Source organism: Gymnogyps californianus, chromosome 3 (assembly GCF_018139145.2).
Source record: "Gymnogyps californianus isolate 813 chromosome 3, ASM1813914v2, whole genome shotgun sequence".
NCBI classification, from domain to species: domain Eukaryota; kingdom Metazoa; phylum Chordata; class Aves; order Accipitriformes; family Cathartidae; genus Gymnogyps; species Gymnogyps californianus.
In genome coordinates this window covers 47,642,000-47,660,708 of record NC_059473.1, presented here as the reverse complement: position 1 = coordinate 47,660,708, position 18,709 = coordinate 47,642,000, and the positions used below count along the sequence as shown (strand labels likewise).

The following is an 18,709-nucleotide window of genomic DNA, read 5'->3' as shown; positions in this document are numbered from 1 at the left end:
TTAAAGTTAAACTGATCTAAAAGAAAAAAGCATATAGATAGACAAAAAGACAGATAAATAGATATCAAGACTCTGTTGTATTTAGTGCTCTATGAGCAGCACCAAAAATCTTACAGTACTAAAAAATTTATGTCCCAGGCTGAAGTTCAATACCACAAAAAAATACAGTATTTTTACTCTAATAGAAAAAGAGTAGTAAAGAATCAAATGCTAATTATTTTAACTGAAGTTATTTCCATGTCATTAAGTTCAAAGAACTATAAAGAAAATAAGAAATACAAAGGATACAAGAGTAGAAATCATTTACTGCTGAAAGGCTGGTAATCTCCATCGTTGAAGCCATGGGAAATTTCTGTACCAATTTGCAAACACTTCTCTGTTTATATCTGCAAAAAATATCAAATGAATGCTAGTGTTAATGAAATAACTTATGATTTGTGGCCACCAGTAAACTCCCACTGGAATCACAAAACAAATCAAAATGCCTTCTTTCATTATTAAAAATTAAAGTCACAGACCTTTTGACTCGTTGCTGAACTCTGTTAAAAAACTTGGTAACAAAACTCATTTGGATGAAAAGAAACATGATATTCATATATATAAGATAGATCTTCCATCAACATGAAACACTAAAATAATCTTGTATGTATATTGAAAATGTTGAAGAGAAGAAAAATCTGTCAAGTATCTATGATCAAAAAGGAGAAATACCACTAGTTTCAGTATAGCATTTAATGTGCTGGTCATAAGGGCAGTAAGAAAGAAAATGAGGAGAAAACAGTGAGGAAAGAATAATTTCCACTTAGATGGGAACAGAACAAGGAGCTGATCACACACTACCAAAAAAATTTGGCTTCCCAACATACACTGGACTCTTCAAGGTCCTGTGGGATATCTGCCAGCTCCATGCAGATGTTGCAGACATGCCAAGCCCTCTAAAATGGCTTCAGACTTATTTATATCACACAACGCAGAACTGTGTTATGATTCAATCTGATTAGATCTTTCTGTTTATTGAAATATATCAGCACAGACAACATGGATCTGATCTTAAATCCACCAAAGTCAACAGAAAACATTCCTCCATGGATATGGATATGCATATGGATATGTTGGGCAAGAAGAGTGTGATTTCCACAGAAGTCACCTAAGGAATATAAACAGAGTTGTTAATAACCGTACTGGGTCTGGTTGAGGTAGAGTTAATCTTCATAGTAGCTTGTATGGTGCTGTGTTTTACATTTGTGACCAAAACAGTGTTGATAACACACCAGGGTTTTAGCTATTGCTGAACAGTGTCTGCACAGCGTTAAGATATTCCGTGTTTCTCACTGTGCCCCCAGAGTGAGTAGGCTGGGGGAGTGCAAGAGGTCAGATGAGGACATAGCCACGACCACTTACCTGAATTATCCAAAGAGATATTCCATAACGTATAATGCCAAGCTCAGCAATAAAACTAGGGGAGGAGTTTTTTGAAAACAGCTATTGCTCAGAGACTGGCTGGGCATTGGTCTGCTGGTGGAGCTAGTGAATGATTACTTTTGCATCACTTGGGGTTTTTTTCTTTTTTCTTCACTTATTAAATGGTCTTTATCTCACCCCATGAGTTTTCCTTACTTTTGCCCTTCCAATTCTCACCCCCATCCCACTGGGGGATTCCACTGGGGGAGAGTGAGTGAGCAATTGGGTGGGGGCTTAGCTGCCAGTGGAGGTCAACACACCACAATAACTCAAAATTTCTACATTATATTCTGAATGCAGACACTTCTATGCAGTAAAATAATTCCAGTGTAACTGCATTATACTTCCATTTTAGCATGTCTGTCTAATGACAATACAAAAGTCCACGCATGACACACTTGTAGGAATAATTACTGTTTCTTTCCAACAATGCTAAAAGTTTGCAAAACTGAGATCGTTTGACAAAAGCAATACGTTTATCAGCCAGATCAGTTCAAAAGAAAAATGGTTAATGATTTGCTTTTGCCTTTCTTTGTCATTCTCAATGATCTGCTGAGCTTTTCCAGGTAGACATTAGAGCTACTTCAGCACTGATGGTGAAGCAGAAGGTAAAGTACAGTGTTCTGCAATTTAATCCAAGAACCTTTTGTGGTTTCCAGAAGTATTTTATTCAAGTAAACTACAAAAATAAACTGTTCTAGACTTCAGGAACAACTGATTTATCTCCATTTTTGGGTAAAGATATCCAAGCTAACTTTAAAGAAGCTGACTGAGATAATAGGAAAAATCTAATGAAGGCAGCATGAAGCTTCCCCTGGTCTAATTTACCCTGCTGAAAGAGGCTTACTGAAACAGTTAGATTGCTCCCAAATGCAAGAACAATTGGTTTGAGTTAGCTGAAGTATCTCTCTTCTACAGTGCAGTCTGCTACATAGATAAACACCTCACAGGGTGTTTCCCAGATAGAATTTCACCTAGAAAGCAGATCTTCAACCAGCACAGTAAAATGAGATTCATCAAATACAAGTTAGGACAAAAGTGAACCAAAGTAACAGAGGAAAAAAACAGAACAAGAGTAAAGGTCAGAAGGTGTTGTAATGTTTATCAAGATAAAGGTGTGAAGAGCACACAAATGAAAAGCTTTTTAGATTGCTGAAAGATATTACAACTTATCAGTAAGAAGGCACATTTAACAAAATAACTGTGCTTTTGTCTGCAGAAAACCAACAGATTTCTGTCAATATAACAAGGGTTACTTTGTAAGTAAAAAAAGACGGTAATAACAAATAAGATAAGAAATCTTCAAAAGGAAAGAAAAAAGATTTTTGTTTTCCCATCAGAAGCGAATTCTGAAAATAAAATTATATACAACTAGGTTACGAATTCCATCTCATGTCTGGCCACTTTCCATAGATAAATTTGACAGTCTGCCATTAGCAAAGCTAATTCCTTTGTTGCAGGGTTTCCAATATGAATGCACTGTCACAAACAGTTGTGAAGTTGTTTTCAGCTATTACAAAACACTACAAGCCCTAGAAAATGCTGCACAGATGAAGGCCAGGAGTGTGAAGTGAATATAGGCAAAATTCCATCTCACAAGTCAACTGGAGAGGTTATTGTAGCACAAACGTGCCCTAAAAATTGTCTAAATTAGACCAACACCTCCTCAAGCCACACAAAAGCTTGTGATGGAGGAAAAAAAAATGGAATAACACTATCTTCTTACTACATTTTTTCCAGGTCTCCAATTCTATGCACAGCACATAATCTCAGCTGACAATCCTATAGATCAGGTATCCAAATAAAATCACATTTGTGTTGATATACTCAAAACTACAATTCTGTCCTCCTTTAATGCCTTCAATCATTAGAATTCTGACAACAGTGTAAATATCTAATCTCTGTAATCTCTTATATCCCGCATACTTTGGGGATGTAATCATTTTGGGGGAATACATTTACAGTATATAGTTATTTTCAGGAGACTGGTATATCTTCAGAAATAAAATATAAAAACAGATTCTAAGATACAAACACTTCTTGCAATGATTGCAGAGACTGATGTGTCTACTTTCCAGCAGATTTGAAGTCCTTTCCTGAAAGAATTTTTCAGGAGACCCAGATAAAGTAGAAACATTTTGATGACAGACAAAAAACTTCAATGTATGGAAGTATGTTACTGTGCTAAAACCAGAAGACAAATAGGCACTTAAAAAAAACTCCCCAAAAAACAGCTTGATGCAGATCTGACATGTAAAATTTTAAGGAAAATGGCTGCACATGACAAAGTCAAAACTAACTGGCAGACCACAAACATCATCAGTATAACAGATCATAAGGTTTCAGGCTATTAAAAACATTTTTAGATGCACTGTAAAAATTAATCTTCAAACAGTAGTCCCATTATGCATTTCCAGACACAGCCTCGAGTTCAGTAATATAAGAAAATCAGTTACATGAAAAGGAAAAGAATCACTTCATCTTCTGGAACGCTTAGAATTTATCATAACTCAAAAATATTCTCTCTTGCACTACAGAGGAGGGTGGATGCCATTCACTGACCCTATGTAATGCATCTTAGACATAAGAAAAGATAAGCATGGGAAAATGTAAAGCATTCAGAGATGGTTGCTGTTAGAATGTTGTTAGAATTCATCTTATGACTTATGTACTTCTCGTCTAGTTTCCATTCTGTTTCTGATACAAAACAAAAAGTGTTTAAGTTCTTTGATTCAATGGCTAAAGCTCAAAGGAACCAAGCTTAGAACATTCTTATCATCACACTGCAGAATCAGGTCCATTTACTTAAGAAGTTTAAACTGGCTTAAAGTGGTTTGCATGAAAATAATTATCCTGTTAAACATTAACTTCCCAGAAGTACCTGAAATGAACAATCTCCTATGTATCATTAGCATGCTAAATTTTAAACCCACTTAGCAGGGCCTTCACTCTATCCATCTATAACATGTTCTGGTATAGTTTCCCATTTCATTAGAGTAGATATTTTATCATTACTTCCCTTACTGTATGTGTGATTACTACAACCAGTTGCTAAATATAGTGGCTTTAAAAGGCACTGTTTCTGTTAATGGAACACAATTTTCTCCTTTTTAAACTCCTTTCAAATTGCTCATGCTGATCGTTAAAACAACACATAAAACTATAAAAATGAGATAACAACCCATAGATGTTTTGTTCTACTCAAATTCTTATGTGAATTAAAAGTAATTAAAAATAAAAAAAAAAAAAAAAAAAAAACTGAAAAGCCCATAGTTACACTTCATATCAGCATGCACAACTGCTGATGAGAGTGGAAATTCAATAGTTAGTAATTCTGGAGAATGTAAAGAAAATTGTTTAGGTTGTGAATCATTTTGAGATTAATCATAGAAGCAGAAGTCAGGAGATCTGTATCCTATTCCCAGAACTGCAATAAATCTCCTCTATGACATTTGTAAATAAGGATATATTTAAATAAGCCAATAAGGAATAGAACATTCTTTTTTCTTATTTCCACTTCTCAGTTTCACCTTTAAAACTGAACCAATATTTAACTATTTAATTAAGTTGTTGTGATGCTTAGTTCATTAATACTTATGGGGAGTTCTTTGAAAACTCTGCGCAGAGGAACGGCAATATGATTTGTCATTGTACTGTCTTCACCTCTGAAATACCGTAGCAATCTATTCGTTAGCCAGACTGCATTGCCATGCCCTTCTAATTAAGGGTATAAAGCATGCTTTGGGGTTAGATCTAGCGTCTTCTTGAATCAGTTCCATTCAAGCATTCTTCCAAACTTGACTCAGAAGGCAGAATGAAAGAGTTGTGAGGAACAAAAGGAATGATGCAGCGTTCCATAAAAGAAAGAAATACTGGGAAATGAACTGGAGGGAATCCAGAAGAAAATGTCAAAGCAAATTAACCTTTAATACCTTTTTTTATAGATACATATAAACAGGCCTCAGACTGGTTTGTGGATTTGTTGTAATGTCTACAATTGTGTGTTTGGTATTTTGGCATTACATTAGTATCCCAGAGAGTCTAATTGCATATTTTTGAGTTAGTGTTAATGCATCAACAAATACCGAGAGCATGGCAATAACAAAATTCTGCTATGAGCGCAACCCTACATACATACTTTAACAGCTTTAAACCAGGATATTATATGCTTCTAACAAAGCAATTGGAACAACACAGAACACAGTAGAGGTTCACTGCCCAAGTCCCTGCAAAGCTGCTTGAGTGGATTCTACAATTACATCAAGTTCTACACTACCTTTACTTTCTGAACTAACTAGCTTAAAGGTAGTTCAGACGAGTCTTCTACAACAGTAACTGCAGTATGAATTTTCTTCAGGTTACTGGATACTTTCCTCTGGGAGGCATGGGTATTTGTTAAAAAAAAAAAAAAAAAAAAAAAAAGGAGATATCTAGAGCCAGCACATTATGTACTACAATAAAAGTTCTTTATTAAAGCCTAAGCCCCCACAAATAGAAGGAAAAAATATTAAGTAAATCTTAAAACTAAAAAATAATCAGAAGAGGGAAGGATGTAAAAGATCAGAATATTGTTTTCCATCTTCTTTTTCTAAGTTCCTCCACAACTGCCTGTATAAATTTTAAGAGTTAAGAATGGTATGAAAGAAGCAGTTTCCAAATATTACTTGTTTACACTATGAATAGATTTCAAGCAAAACTGGGAACAGGAATCACTTTTCCTGCTTTCCAGGTTCCTCCTGTACTATTACACTTTGCTACAGGGTAAGCACTTGAGAACATGAGATCTTTGTAGAACCAGTTATGAGAAAAGAAAGTCAAGGGGGAAAAAAAAATCCTTTCAAAACAACTTGTGTCTATATTTCAGTATTTTCTTTTCATTTTATTGTATTAGTTTTACCCTCCTAATGTAATATATGTACTATAAAATCAAAGCAGGAAATTCTGTATTTCTTTGTATTTAGTTTTCTAGTCTAGTTGCTATATTCCCATTCCAAATAGAGTATATGACTAAAATAATAAGAGCCACAACAACACCCTTCATTAAGGGTTTTGACAAGAAATGGAAGGTAAAGAGTCACAAGTGACAGTGGATTAACTGTAAAACCAAGCAGGTGACTGAAAACCACAATTAATTAACCATTTTGAAGAATTTTAAAACAGAATTTAGATCATAATCTATTAGCTACTTTTTCAAATAAGAAGGAATTTCTGTTCTTAAAAAAGTGTATTTTAAAGGAGTGATATAATTTGGCATTTTTTCTCCTTTAGTTTTCTGTACGACCATTTAAAGTTTCAGTGAAGTTCCACCTACCAGGTTCATGCCTCAATCCAGGAAAGCACTCCTATTCAAAAACGTATTTAAGCCTGTGCTTAGTATGTTTTTCTGTGCAGTGGCAAAACTACCAAGGAAATAGGCCAATTTTTCCCTACATCTAAGGATGCAGCCCAATACTATTTAATATCACGAACAGACAGAACACACCATTCACAATATCAGCTAATAGACTTGAGTGTTGTAACCTTAATGCTGTTTGTCCTTCCACTCAAAATCTAAAGTCGTAATATCAGACAAAGAAAAATGTCTCTTCAAGGTGTTTTTAAATGCTATTGTGTCTAAACTTATACATATATACATGCATATATGTATATATATTTGAATGTAATAAAGTCTCATATACATAAATACTGCTGAAAACTGGCAAGAGCAAATAAAGAGCAGAGAAACTTAGTAAAAGGATACAAGGACAGTTTTAGCTCCAATTATAAACTAAAAGAACAGAAAAGGTATATCAGACATTTAATAAAAGAACTGATTCCAAGTCAGAAAGAAGGAGCCACATAATGATAAACAGAATAGTATTAGTAAAAAGTGCATGAAGGATGCCTAACAATGAAGAAACACAGTGACAAAATAGGATAATAAGAAAAGTAAGTAGATACAATATAACAGTTGGAAAGTCAGTGAAAATTATGAAAGTGCTCTACTTCCATTTGACAGAGAAGGAAGAAAACAGTCACAGCATGTTGGAGTCTCTGAAAGAAAAAGTATATAGAATATTCCCACAAGAGAAACATTTGCAATAGCTACTCAAACATAACTTATGACATTAATGCACACTGAGATGTAAACAGGCAGAAGGTAAAGCTCAGAAGGTCCCAAATGGTAACAGTAATAGTAAAACAGTATTTGCAGCAGTTAAGGTATGCACTATAAAAAATTATTTGACATTTCAATTTTTTTCCTATTATGTCAGAATAAAGATATTTTTACAATTAGCTTTTACTATTTGTTCAATTTTTTTCATCTGTAATATTCTTGCCCACCTCACCGCCCACAAAATCCCAGATCAAACAGTACAAGTACTTTCACTGGTCTATTAATGAGAAATTGTACTCACCGTTTGAGGTCATCCTTGGTTGTGTCTAGATGGAAACTTAATAGATGAAATTCAGCTCCACAACACAGCAATATAAATGCATCTATAAAATAAAACTGTGCAAAGCGTATAGTCTTATGGAACTTTTCTTTGCCCTGAAATGCAAAGAAAATTATTAAGAATGGATTCTAAGATAATGAATATTTTTTGTCTGCAATTCCTGGTGTTAAGGCGTAGTCTCCCTGTTATCCTGATCACATGCCAGGAGGTTAACCTACTGGCCCTTCCTATTTTTGACATCTATTAATCTCAAAATAAAGTTTTCATTCTACTTAACTTAGTTGGCAGTAAAGTTAATAGTCTCTGTAGTCAATTGAATCGAATACAATCTAGCTTCATACTCTAAACTTCCATTTGAGTTGGGGAGTAGACTGTAAAGTCAAGCGGAGCTGAGCCAATGAAAATAGAATAAATACACAGAGCAGACAATAAAACCAAAACTTCCAGACATGCCCACTAGTTTTGTCTACCAAGGTTGGTTTTTTTTTTTTTCATAAATTATCATGATAAAAGCCTAATTTGAAGTCAATGGAGACCACCCAGATCATAGTATCAGTTGGAGTAACCACCACTCAGTAGCTCTGAAAATCAGGCTGTATGTTCCTTCTACAGAGCTGTTAAAATGGAAGTAGATGAAAGTGCAAAACAGTGTCCTCTGTGAACCACACTGACAGAAGTTTCTAATTACCAGAATTCGGGCAGGTTCATTATTGCAGACTGACCAGACCCTTAAGGTTCTGTCTTCTGATGCAGAAACTAACCACTTCTTGTCATGACTCCAGCCAACAGAGTTAACTGCACCATCATGACCTAATAAAAATAATAATGGAAATATCATAAAGCTCATTTCTTGCATTTATGCATTTCTCCAGAGTTAATTGTATTGTTTTAATATAATTATACACAATATTAAAATACATTTTAAATACAGGTTTCAAATGGTTGGATTAAAACTGGTAACAGTAAACCAGTTATTCACCTTTTCTTCTACCAAAAAACATGGAAAAATGTCTCTCATTAATAATCAGACAATGATAATTCTGACTCTAATTTTTCAAAGTTATTGGAAGAGCATTTTCAAGAAACATCCTTGAAATTCAGTTTAAGCAAAGATACAGTATTACTTAAAAAGAGAATCTAAGTATTATATTATAATGAAATTTTTTTATTAAACATGATCTGGAAACCACTTACGACATTGCAAATAGTTCCAATAGTTATTTTGCTCATTAGGCTTTTATTACTGAGCTAGCTGTTTTTGTAAAAACACAATGAAAGTGCCACTACAGCTTCTGCAGGACTGTCTCATTAGATAAAAAAAATGTAACTGCCTGTTTAAAAATCATAGTTTAAAGTATTATAATCTCCAGTTAATAGCAAAAAGCTTCTACAAGAAATAGACTTTTCCAGTTTGGTGTCACACAGTTAAAAACAAGATTAGAAACTTACAAAGAAAGAACTTCAAAAGCCAGAAACATCATACAGAAGCTAAAATTATTAATTTGATCTAAAATTATATTGATGCTGATCAAAAAGGTCAAAAAAGAAGAAAATATGACAAACAAATTTAACAAACTTTGGCCCATATTATTCTAATTTGTCCAGATGAAGTCTGATGAATTTCCTCTAGCCTTAAAACATTCAAAATTCTTATGCTGCCCTCTTGTGCACATTTTCTCTTTAGTCAACTGAAGTTTTATATAAAAACTATTGATTGCTTTAAATTAAAGGAAGGCTAATAATTTATCTCAGCAATCAAGATCTTCTATGATAACATATATGTATAAAAAGGCTTATAAACATGATATTTTAATTTCCAGTTACCAAAGACCTGTAGAATTTTCACCAGAAAACTGCATAGGTACTGGATAAATACATATATAAGTACTATACTTATTTTATTCTCAACACAAAAATTTATTTGGAGGCTTTAGTTTTGTAGAACCATTTGGAAGCCTTGAATTATCTGCATTAAAGAAGAAAAAAAACCAAACCAAACCAAACCAAACAAAAAAACCACAACAAACCACCAAACCTTACCAGAATATACAAAACAGCTTTCCAAAGTGGTAAGGAACATGAGAAACTTTAGGAAAATTTGAGGTTTGGAAAATTGGAAAAGCCATGCAAAAAGCTTAAGAATCTCTGCACTCCAGGTCCCCCAATCCCAAAGCACAGTGAAGGAGATGACAGCTAGCTTGCAAGAGGCCAGTAAGTAACCCAGTTACTCAGGGTTTGCCAGTCCTGAAGCACATTAAGAAGGACAGCAGCTGGTTTTGTAAAGACTTCTTCAAAAAGGCCATGCTGGCTGTAACTCTTTTAAAGCTGGTCAACATTTCACTATAGGACACAGACACCTGAAGAGCCAACACTGAAGAGGAATGCAGAACTACTTAAAACTGTAACTGAGCACTTCAGGGAACAAAACTGAATAAATTAGGCTTATAGCAAAATTGGTGTTGTTATACCACTCCTCTCTGATGGTGCATTATAAAAATATGATTTTCAATAATAATCTATATTCAGATGCTAATGCTGCCTTGAAATTGAAATTTTTTAACAGAGTAGATATCATTGCCATTTCTTGAAAAAGGAAAGTTTTACATTACCATTGGTTGCAGCTCTGAATAAGAGTAATGCATCATGGTTTTTAAGAAAAGAAAATACATTTATTATGACACTTCAAAACCAAAGGCATCTAAAGTAGAAAATAAATAGGTGATTTCATGATAATCTGAACTGTAAAGAAGAACTACATGAATGAAATAAGCACGTAACTGATTGTTTGTGGTTCCTACTCCCCTACAGTACGGTATCTGACAGTTTCACATTTATATTGCTTTTGAAAAGAACTACATGCACAGGTTGCATTCTTATGCTACCTAAGGAGCCTGAAGTAGAATGTGGTTTACACTTCTTCTCAGACTGTGCATCATAAAAAAAAGACATAGAATAAAGAAAGAAAGGTATCAATGAAATAAATTAGATAGTAGTGCAAAACCTAAGAAAACTAATAGAACAAAGCCAACTGTCAGAAGAACAATTTAGTAATAAATCAAATTTTTTTTAAAGCAAGACAAAGAACTAGTACTTGACACTTTAACTACTGGCACCAGAAAAAGCTTCTCTGTAGTAGCATGAAATTTGATGCAGGTCACTTTACTCTTCTCATCATAATAAATTAGCCTGCATTTGCAGAGTACTGCAGTATTTTAGGGAGCTCTGAATGTTGAAACATCTTATAAAATCATAATATTTAATTTTACTTCATAGAAAGACAAAGCCTTTTGTTAATAATGTCAAAATCTAAGTACTGTTTCCTTCATGATTTATAGAGTAACAAATTCAGCAATCTCTAAATTCTAATCTTTTTTTTCCTGCTTTCAAATATGTCTACTTAGATGAATATTTTTTCTTATTAAAGTCTATGTTTTCTGTTATTGCCAGTATCAAGCCATTTCTTAGATATTACTTAGTACGTAGCAAGTATATGGAGGTATAGATGCAACAAAGTCAATTAAATTAGTATCTTCCCCTGAGATGAAACAGAGATAAACCCCAGCTATTACCAGTTCAAAATCAATGAAGCCTGCATAAAAACAAACTCCAGTGAAAAAAACATCCAAAAAAGAGTATTTCACAGAATTGAAATGCCACTTTCTGCAGCACATAATCTCTATACACATTCAAGTAAAACCAGCCCATCTAACTTCTTGATAGTGGTTCACATAAATAGAAGCTGGATCTGTGATACAAAAGACAAGCTGCAAAGACCAGCTACAGAACACATACTGTACAATGATAATTTATAGCCTCATGGAATAATTTTGCAACATTTATGTTCTACTTCATGTTCAGAGTAGCCCTGCTACCAAAAAAAAGACTTTAAAGTTCTTGAAAATCATTTACATCTTAGCTTCTTCAGATTACTTAAGAAAGTTGTGTTAATAATCTGAAGAAACACTGAATGCTTTGGGCACAACTTTGTTAAGCTGCTGTGTACCAAATACTGTAGCAGTACTGTATCATTATTTTTATAGATGCTTGTAACAAGGGAAGGAAATATGGAATTTTGATCTCTCTTGGTTAACTGCATTTTTTAGAAATCCTGATCTTCTAAAACAATGTTAAATATATTCCAGATATATGGGGTTCCTTTGGACAAAATTACTGCTTTTGTTCCAGTACTACCTAAATAACAAAATTATGTCGATAAAACCTCAGAACACTATTCCTGCCTGCAGTTTATATGACTTGCACTATGAATTTGCTCAAATTAGTCGGTGATACATGAAGAAAAATATTTTTTAAAGTTTATGAACTTGCTATTGTGGAAAAAAAAGACCTTACTACCCTGCCCGCAAGGCATATTTTCATCAATTTCCTCACACAGAGAGGAAAACATTAGTAATGTTGCCTCCATTAGTTGTCACAATGCCACAGCTTATTCCACTAAAAATAATGAAAATTACTCAAAAAAACTCAGTTTTCAGAGTTACTTAGAAATAATTTTCTAAAATAACTTAAAATAGTCTACTTTTACACTTATTAAGGTACACTTATTAAGGTCTGCTAGTAAATTACAGTCATCTTCCATTATGAACTTCCACAGAAAATTCATTTAGCAGGACTGATTTAAAGTCATAACATTTACTGTTATTAAAAATCTAACAGATAGTTCTTGTAGAAATTTAGAATTCTTTTTTTTTAAGGCTCATTTACAATGTTAAGTAATGCACATGTATTTGCACGTGCATACATTTTTGCAGATAGGGATTTCTCCATAGGAATAGTCCCTTTTTAAAATAGTTGTTCTTTAGAAGTCTGGAGCTGCAAACCAAACACATTTTTTGCGAAGTCATTGCAGTCAATTTTTTGGCTAATAATATATTACAATATACTACTGCATGCATTATTATTACAATATATTGTCTTCATTGTTTCTATTTAATTACTGTAATATATATACACAATGCAGATTGCAATATATATCATGATAGATTACTATTTACCTCTCAAAAAATTGAGAAATGGGAACACCTGGTACGCAGTTTAATTGTAGAACAAAATTAATCAATCGGAGAAATAACTTCTACATCTTGAATCAGCAGTATCCCCTCTCCCTCATTCTTCTCAAGGTGATGTAAGTGGAATCTTTTAATTACTATGCCATTTTAGGTTAAGCTCAATCATACACTATTTCTTTAATAATGTAATTCATAAATTTACCTGAAAAAACATTATATGTATCGGTGAGTTTGGAATTGAATACCAGCACAGTTTTGTCAGCCAGGCCACAAGCCAGCATCTCTCCATCCCCTATAAAGAAGAGTGTCTAATGATTTATATTTGAAAGCAACAAGAACCTAATATCCTGTTTCTTTTAATCATAAAAATCACATATGTCACTACAACAAAACACAAACCAGATAGTCATTTCATATGTTTAACACATATTTTGTATGACCATTACAAACTCATATTGCAGAATTTGGTAGGAATTTGTACGCAACTCATTTCTTGTGCTGACATATTCTCAAAACAGTTATTCCTCACAAGGCAGAAATTCACTTCTCACAAAAAAAGTGCTACGAAATTTAAGTGCAGAAATTTTTAGCAGTTATTTAAATCTATTTCCTTACACTCATTTTTTTATATCTTCTTATTAATGTTATATCACCTTGTCTTATATATTAGAACAAAAAGCACATATTAGTCATTCTGGATCGCTTCTTAAAGATGATAAATTTCCTTCATAAGGTAATCCTGAAAACTATCCAAGTACAGTCAGATTATTCATTTATATCAGTAATCAGCGGGGGCACACAATGACAGGATAGACTCCCTTAATGTCTACATAATGGCAGTGATTTGTGGAATTTAACTGTTCGCTCAAAAGCTTTTCCTGAAAAAATTAAAATAATAAAGAGCAGTTAAATGAACCAATGGGAAAAAATAAGGGAGGGTGGAGCAAGAGAAGATAGCAATGAGACAAAGTAAGGAAATGAAGCACAGAATTCAATTCAATGCTACTAGGTTCAATACTGTCAAAAGTATTTTTAAAGAGGTACCACCTGAACATCACCTTCATAGATCTCCTGAGCATCTTTACAAAGGGAGAGGGAATAAAAGTCATGCTTGATTTCACCAACATTACGCACTGCTATCCACTGTCCAAGTACCATCCACATTGCAGGTTCAGAATACTATATTCCACAACACATTTTTTTCCCACATTATGTCAATATAAACAGATAAGAGATCCATATTTCTAATCTCTGAAAGTCATCTACTAAAAGTGAATTTTAAGTGAGACACAAAATGGGATAGACATATACACTAAGAAGAGGCATTCCAGAATGTTTTTTTCTGTTATCAGTTATTAAATGCACCAGTATACTAAACCAGCAAAGAACTACTTTATAAAAATATTTTTTCATTTTATCTGACAAGCAATATTTCCGTTGACTTTTTCTCCAAGTACTAGTAATTGCATATACTAAATAATGCTGTTAAATATAAGATAAGTAGTCCTGGACAAAATATTCCAAAAAACGCATTCCCCACAAACTCAAAGGTATGAAGTCTTTGAGGTAAAGGGTGGTGCTCTTCTGCAGATTTCCCCCACTTTTCCTAAAGTTTTGACAGTATGTATTTTCAGCATGAGAGCTGATTGGTAAGTATATCAGGTAAGTGATATAAGGTAAATCACACACACAGAATTAACAATATGTAAACATTCTTGTGCATACAGAATGAAAGAAAATAATTTTGCATAGAATTTTGGAGGCTTGTTTAATGGAATATCATCTCAAATCCTGAATAAAACTGTTTTCTAACAGAGCAACAAGTTATAACTCGTAACACCTCAATACTACAAAAGGATGTTTAATAAATCTAAGAAGGTTTGCATTAACTCATTAATGAAACTTTACAACCTCTTGTTTTACTTAAGTTTTCTATTTAATTTTCTTTCTGCTATGTTTAAAGATGCACATAAATATTAATTATTGTGATTCATACTTTACAAAGATCACTTGAAAGATTGTTCCAAGCTGCAATTCCAAGTTGCAAATTTGCAAAAGAAAATATATTGTAAAGCTAGGAAGCATCTGGTCAACACAGACTACAACAATAACAGAACACCTCTTTACAAACTTAGAATAATATGATTTTTTTACTCCAAGAAAAAAACTCTGCGATTTTTGCTAAACCTTGTTTTGCTGAACTGTGGTTGTTTAAGCCTGTGTGTGCATGTGTGTGTGAGAGACAAAGACAGAGGCAGAGAAAGATGTTCCTTCCTCAGAGTAAGCAAAAGAGGATTTATACTTAAAATGTATTATCAAAACTATAGCGATGCTTTTCTTTGCTAAAAAGAACTTCTAGTTTTAAGCGCACATAACATTCCTAGAAGTAAGCTCTCTGCAACCAATTTCTTTCAGGAGCCATAAAAATGATTTCTTCCCATTCTCTAAGGAACAGAAAGATGGCTGGAATATATTTTAGAAAAGTTACTGATTGCATCTAATTGCTTTTATTTCTTGAAGATGAAAGTTGCTCTTGTCCTCAAAATATTTTAAAGATATACACTTTTAAATACTTTGAAAATATTGTGGTTTGCAGAGCGTATATTGACATAATTATATACTTGGTAATACATTTGATTGCTAGTCTAAGAAGTGGTTTCTGTATAATCCTATTTATATGGATTGGAAATGACTAAACCTATTACAAGACTCACTTCTCCAAAGCAGTTAAGAAAAATACCCTTCTTTGGATTATATGGAATAATTCTTTTTTTATATTTTCATGTATCAAAACACAGAATAAGTCCAAAAGGAAACAAGATGTAAAATCAGAGAATTAGAATCCTTTTGCGTACATGTTAGCAGCTTGCATGGTTTTGCAAGTTAAAAAATGATGATCAAACAGTATATGGTATTGCCAGAAAGTTTTCTAGGAATTTACCTAGTAAATCCATGGTCTTAATAAACCATGTCACACAAATTTTGTTTTTCTTTCTGCACACTGACACAACTGTACATTTTATAAAGCCTGTACATACCGGAATACTGAATGCAACAAATTGGGGTTGGTTTACAAGTAACAGATATCTCTTTCTCATATTTGATTGGAGGATAACTTTCCAGTGGATATTCTTTATTTTTACTTCAAAGAAGGAAAAAAGAGAAAGAGAGGAAAAATATTAAGATATCTAAATCCAGTACATTTTCATTTCAATTATGAAATAAATATGCCTTGGGAGCTATTCTAAACATCTTTATATAAATATTTCCTGGAAAACTTATGTTAAATCCAAGATAAGAGGCAGAATGAATTTTAAATTGTCATACTTAAATTAGTCCTATCACCAACTGTTATGAATTCATGAGATCAAGAATTAACATGGACTTGTACATAAAATCGAATTTCTTACATTGCATACCTATCTAAAAGTATTTAAAGAATGCAAACTCTACCTTGTTGTGACAATAAGCAATATGAAAAAATCTCCATATGTAAAATAAGAATTTTGATCTGATCATCTATTTAACAAGATACTAAAAAAAAACCCACACAAAACTTAAAGTGCTAAGTAGCTTAACCTATCATAAAATAGCGCAAACCAATCTTGAAATTATCTGAAGTGCTCATCTAAAGACTTGCCTATGTGTGCAAGGATTAGAAAAACTTAGTTTTGAGCTATTAAGTGGTTTTTTAACACTTTAACAGTTTTTTTTAAAAAGAGAAAAATGATGGCATTAATCATTCTTTTATGTTTGTACCACATAGAACAAAGACTTTATATAATACTAAAGAGAAAAAATGTGTGTAATATCCCCATTTAATACGCCACACCAATTAACATGAAAGTGCCAGCTCTAAAAAAAATTTTGTTCTTTGTGTCCACGGTGATGATGAATCCACTGGTCAAATTGTACCATTATGTATACTCTGTTTAAATCCATTAGAGTAAGCTTGCATTAGCTTAAGATAACATGATTTTAGGGGTGAATGAGGCACATGATCTGAAATCACTAAGTCTCACTGTGCCACATTCAGTTATTTTTCTGACTAGAATTGCAGCTTAAGAACATGTTGGGACTATGCTTCCAACCATATTTAGCACCTGTTCTTCTTTCTAGCAACAAAAATCTAAGAAAATAGATATGTATATTTTCTTTTATATGCAAGACTTACTCAAATTTAATTCATAGTCTGATAATCTGAATCACTTGCTGCAGTCATTTTATAGCAAATTTACAAAGCTTTTTTGTTCCAGTGATACCTCTAACTAAAAAGTTCCAATGAGAGAAGCAGCTGCAAACCGTATTTATGGTCATTTTAATTTGTTCCTCCTCTAATGGAGTTGCTAGATTACCTACCATTTACAACTGGTCTTCCACTTTGATACCTCATTTTTCTTCAGGTTATTTTTTGGAGAAAACATGGTCATTCTACAAGAAAGAACACAGAGTCTTCTATATGAAACATTAAATGTTGCATGAGAGAAATAGTTTATTTCAAACAAAAAACAATCCTACTTCCTTCTTACTATTTATGTCTACTAGCAATGTCAGTAGGTAAGATAATGTACACACTGATGACACGATAACTTTATAATGATCGAACGCTCGAGTTTGCACCTAAGTTTTGCTTTCTGTGAGTTATTTATTGGATAATGCATTCTAAAGGTCAAAATCCATTCATATAAAGTTCTCAGACATTTCTTTCTGCAAGCTGAAGAAACAAGAGTTCAATCACATGAAAGAGACAGAATGTCTAACATAGCTTTTGAAAGGAAGTTGAACACCGACCAGATGATGTGAAAATTTTGTTTTACAACATATTTTTAAAATTATTCTGTTTGATAACATCATATCTGTTTTTCACAGGTGATTAATTTCACAGTCATGAGACTACATGGCTCTATTATGTGACAAAATATCACACACCAATAAAACAGACAAAATAGTAATGTATCTACTCACCGTGGTGCTGCTGTATAACCTGATGACTTAATTTTATTATGGAAAACCAATGGCTGATCTTTCACCGTGTTTTTCATTCCTATAGTAAAATAATATAATTTACATTCAAATGGGTTTTTTAACATCATATTTTTACAGTTAAGATAGATATTTATGCTAGCACAGTAGAAATATTTGATGTCTCCTTATGTTACAAAACACATTTATGACCAATCACTCTAAAATAATGATTACTGAGAAAAGGAAAGAAATATCAACTGTTACGTTGCATAACATGCCTCCTCCAATAATATCAATGAGTAGGAACTTCTTTAAACTTTGAATTAACAAGAATATTGTTCTGTGGAACTTTTTTCATCATTCATTCACAAGTGTGTTTTCTAGTTGCCTATTTTATGCTTAGACTTTATATGCACTAGCTATAATGTATTCACACCTTATATTTGGAATATGGAATGCATCTAAAGGTCATTAACAAACTGGCTGGTGGGTACACAGAAATGTTTGGGGTTTTACATGGCTTAAGTCATTAATAATGTCTGCATTCAGACTGCTGTACTAAGAAGCCTGAAGGGCAGCCTCCAGCCCAAAACTAAATATGAGCACTTCATATCGACAGAAACAAAATAATAAAATAAATGTTGTAAAGGGGGAAATCTTGTTGATATTCCCAGGGAAAAACTTCAGGTGCATTGGGAGTGATGTCATGGACACATGTACCTATGGATACCTCTACCTGAGGATAGAAGCTCCTTCAACTCCCACCAGCTATCCTTTCTCTTTATGTAGTGACAAGGCAGAAAACGGTCCTCCCTGGGA

General features: G+C 33.1%; 1 protein-coding gene across 1 annotated transcript in view; it reads right to left on the bottom strand.

Annotated features, from left to right (window-relative positions):
- Positions 1-18,709, bottom strand: part of WDR27 (WD repeat domain 27) — a 198,260-nt gene that overhangs the window by 162,304 nt on the left and 17,247 nt on the right. The window contains exons 13-19 of the mRNA XM_050893222.1: positions 17,891-17,969; positions 17,285-17,356; positions 15,964-16,067; positions 13,128-13,217; positions 8,587-8,708; positions 7,860-7,993; positions 289-386 (exon numbers count right to left, since the gene is read on the bottom strand). Coding sequence (XP_050749179.1) covers positions 289-386; positions 7,860-7,993; positions 8,587-8,708; positions 13,128-13,217; positions 15,964-16,067; positions 17,285-17,356; positions 17,891-17,969 — 699 coding nt within the window. The remainder of the gene's footprint in view (positions 1-288; positions 387-7,859; positions 7,994-8,586; positions 8,709-13,127; positions 13,218-15,963; positions 16,068-17,284; positions 17,357-17,890; positions 17,970-18,709) is intronic.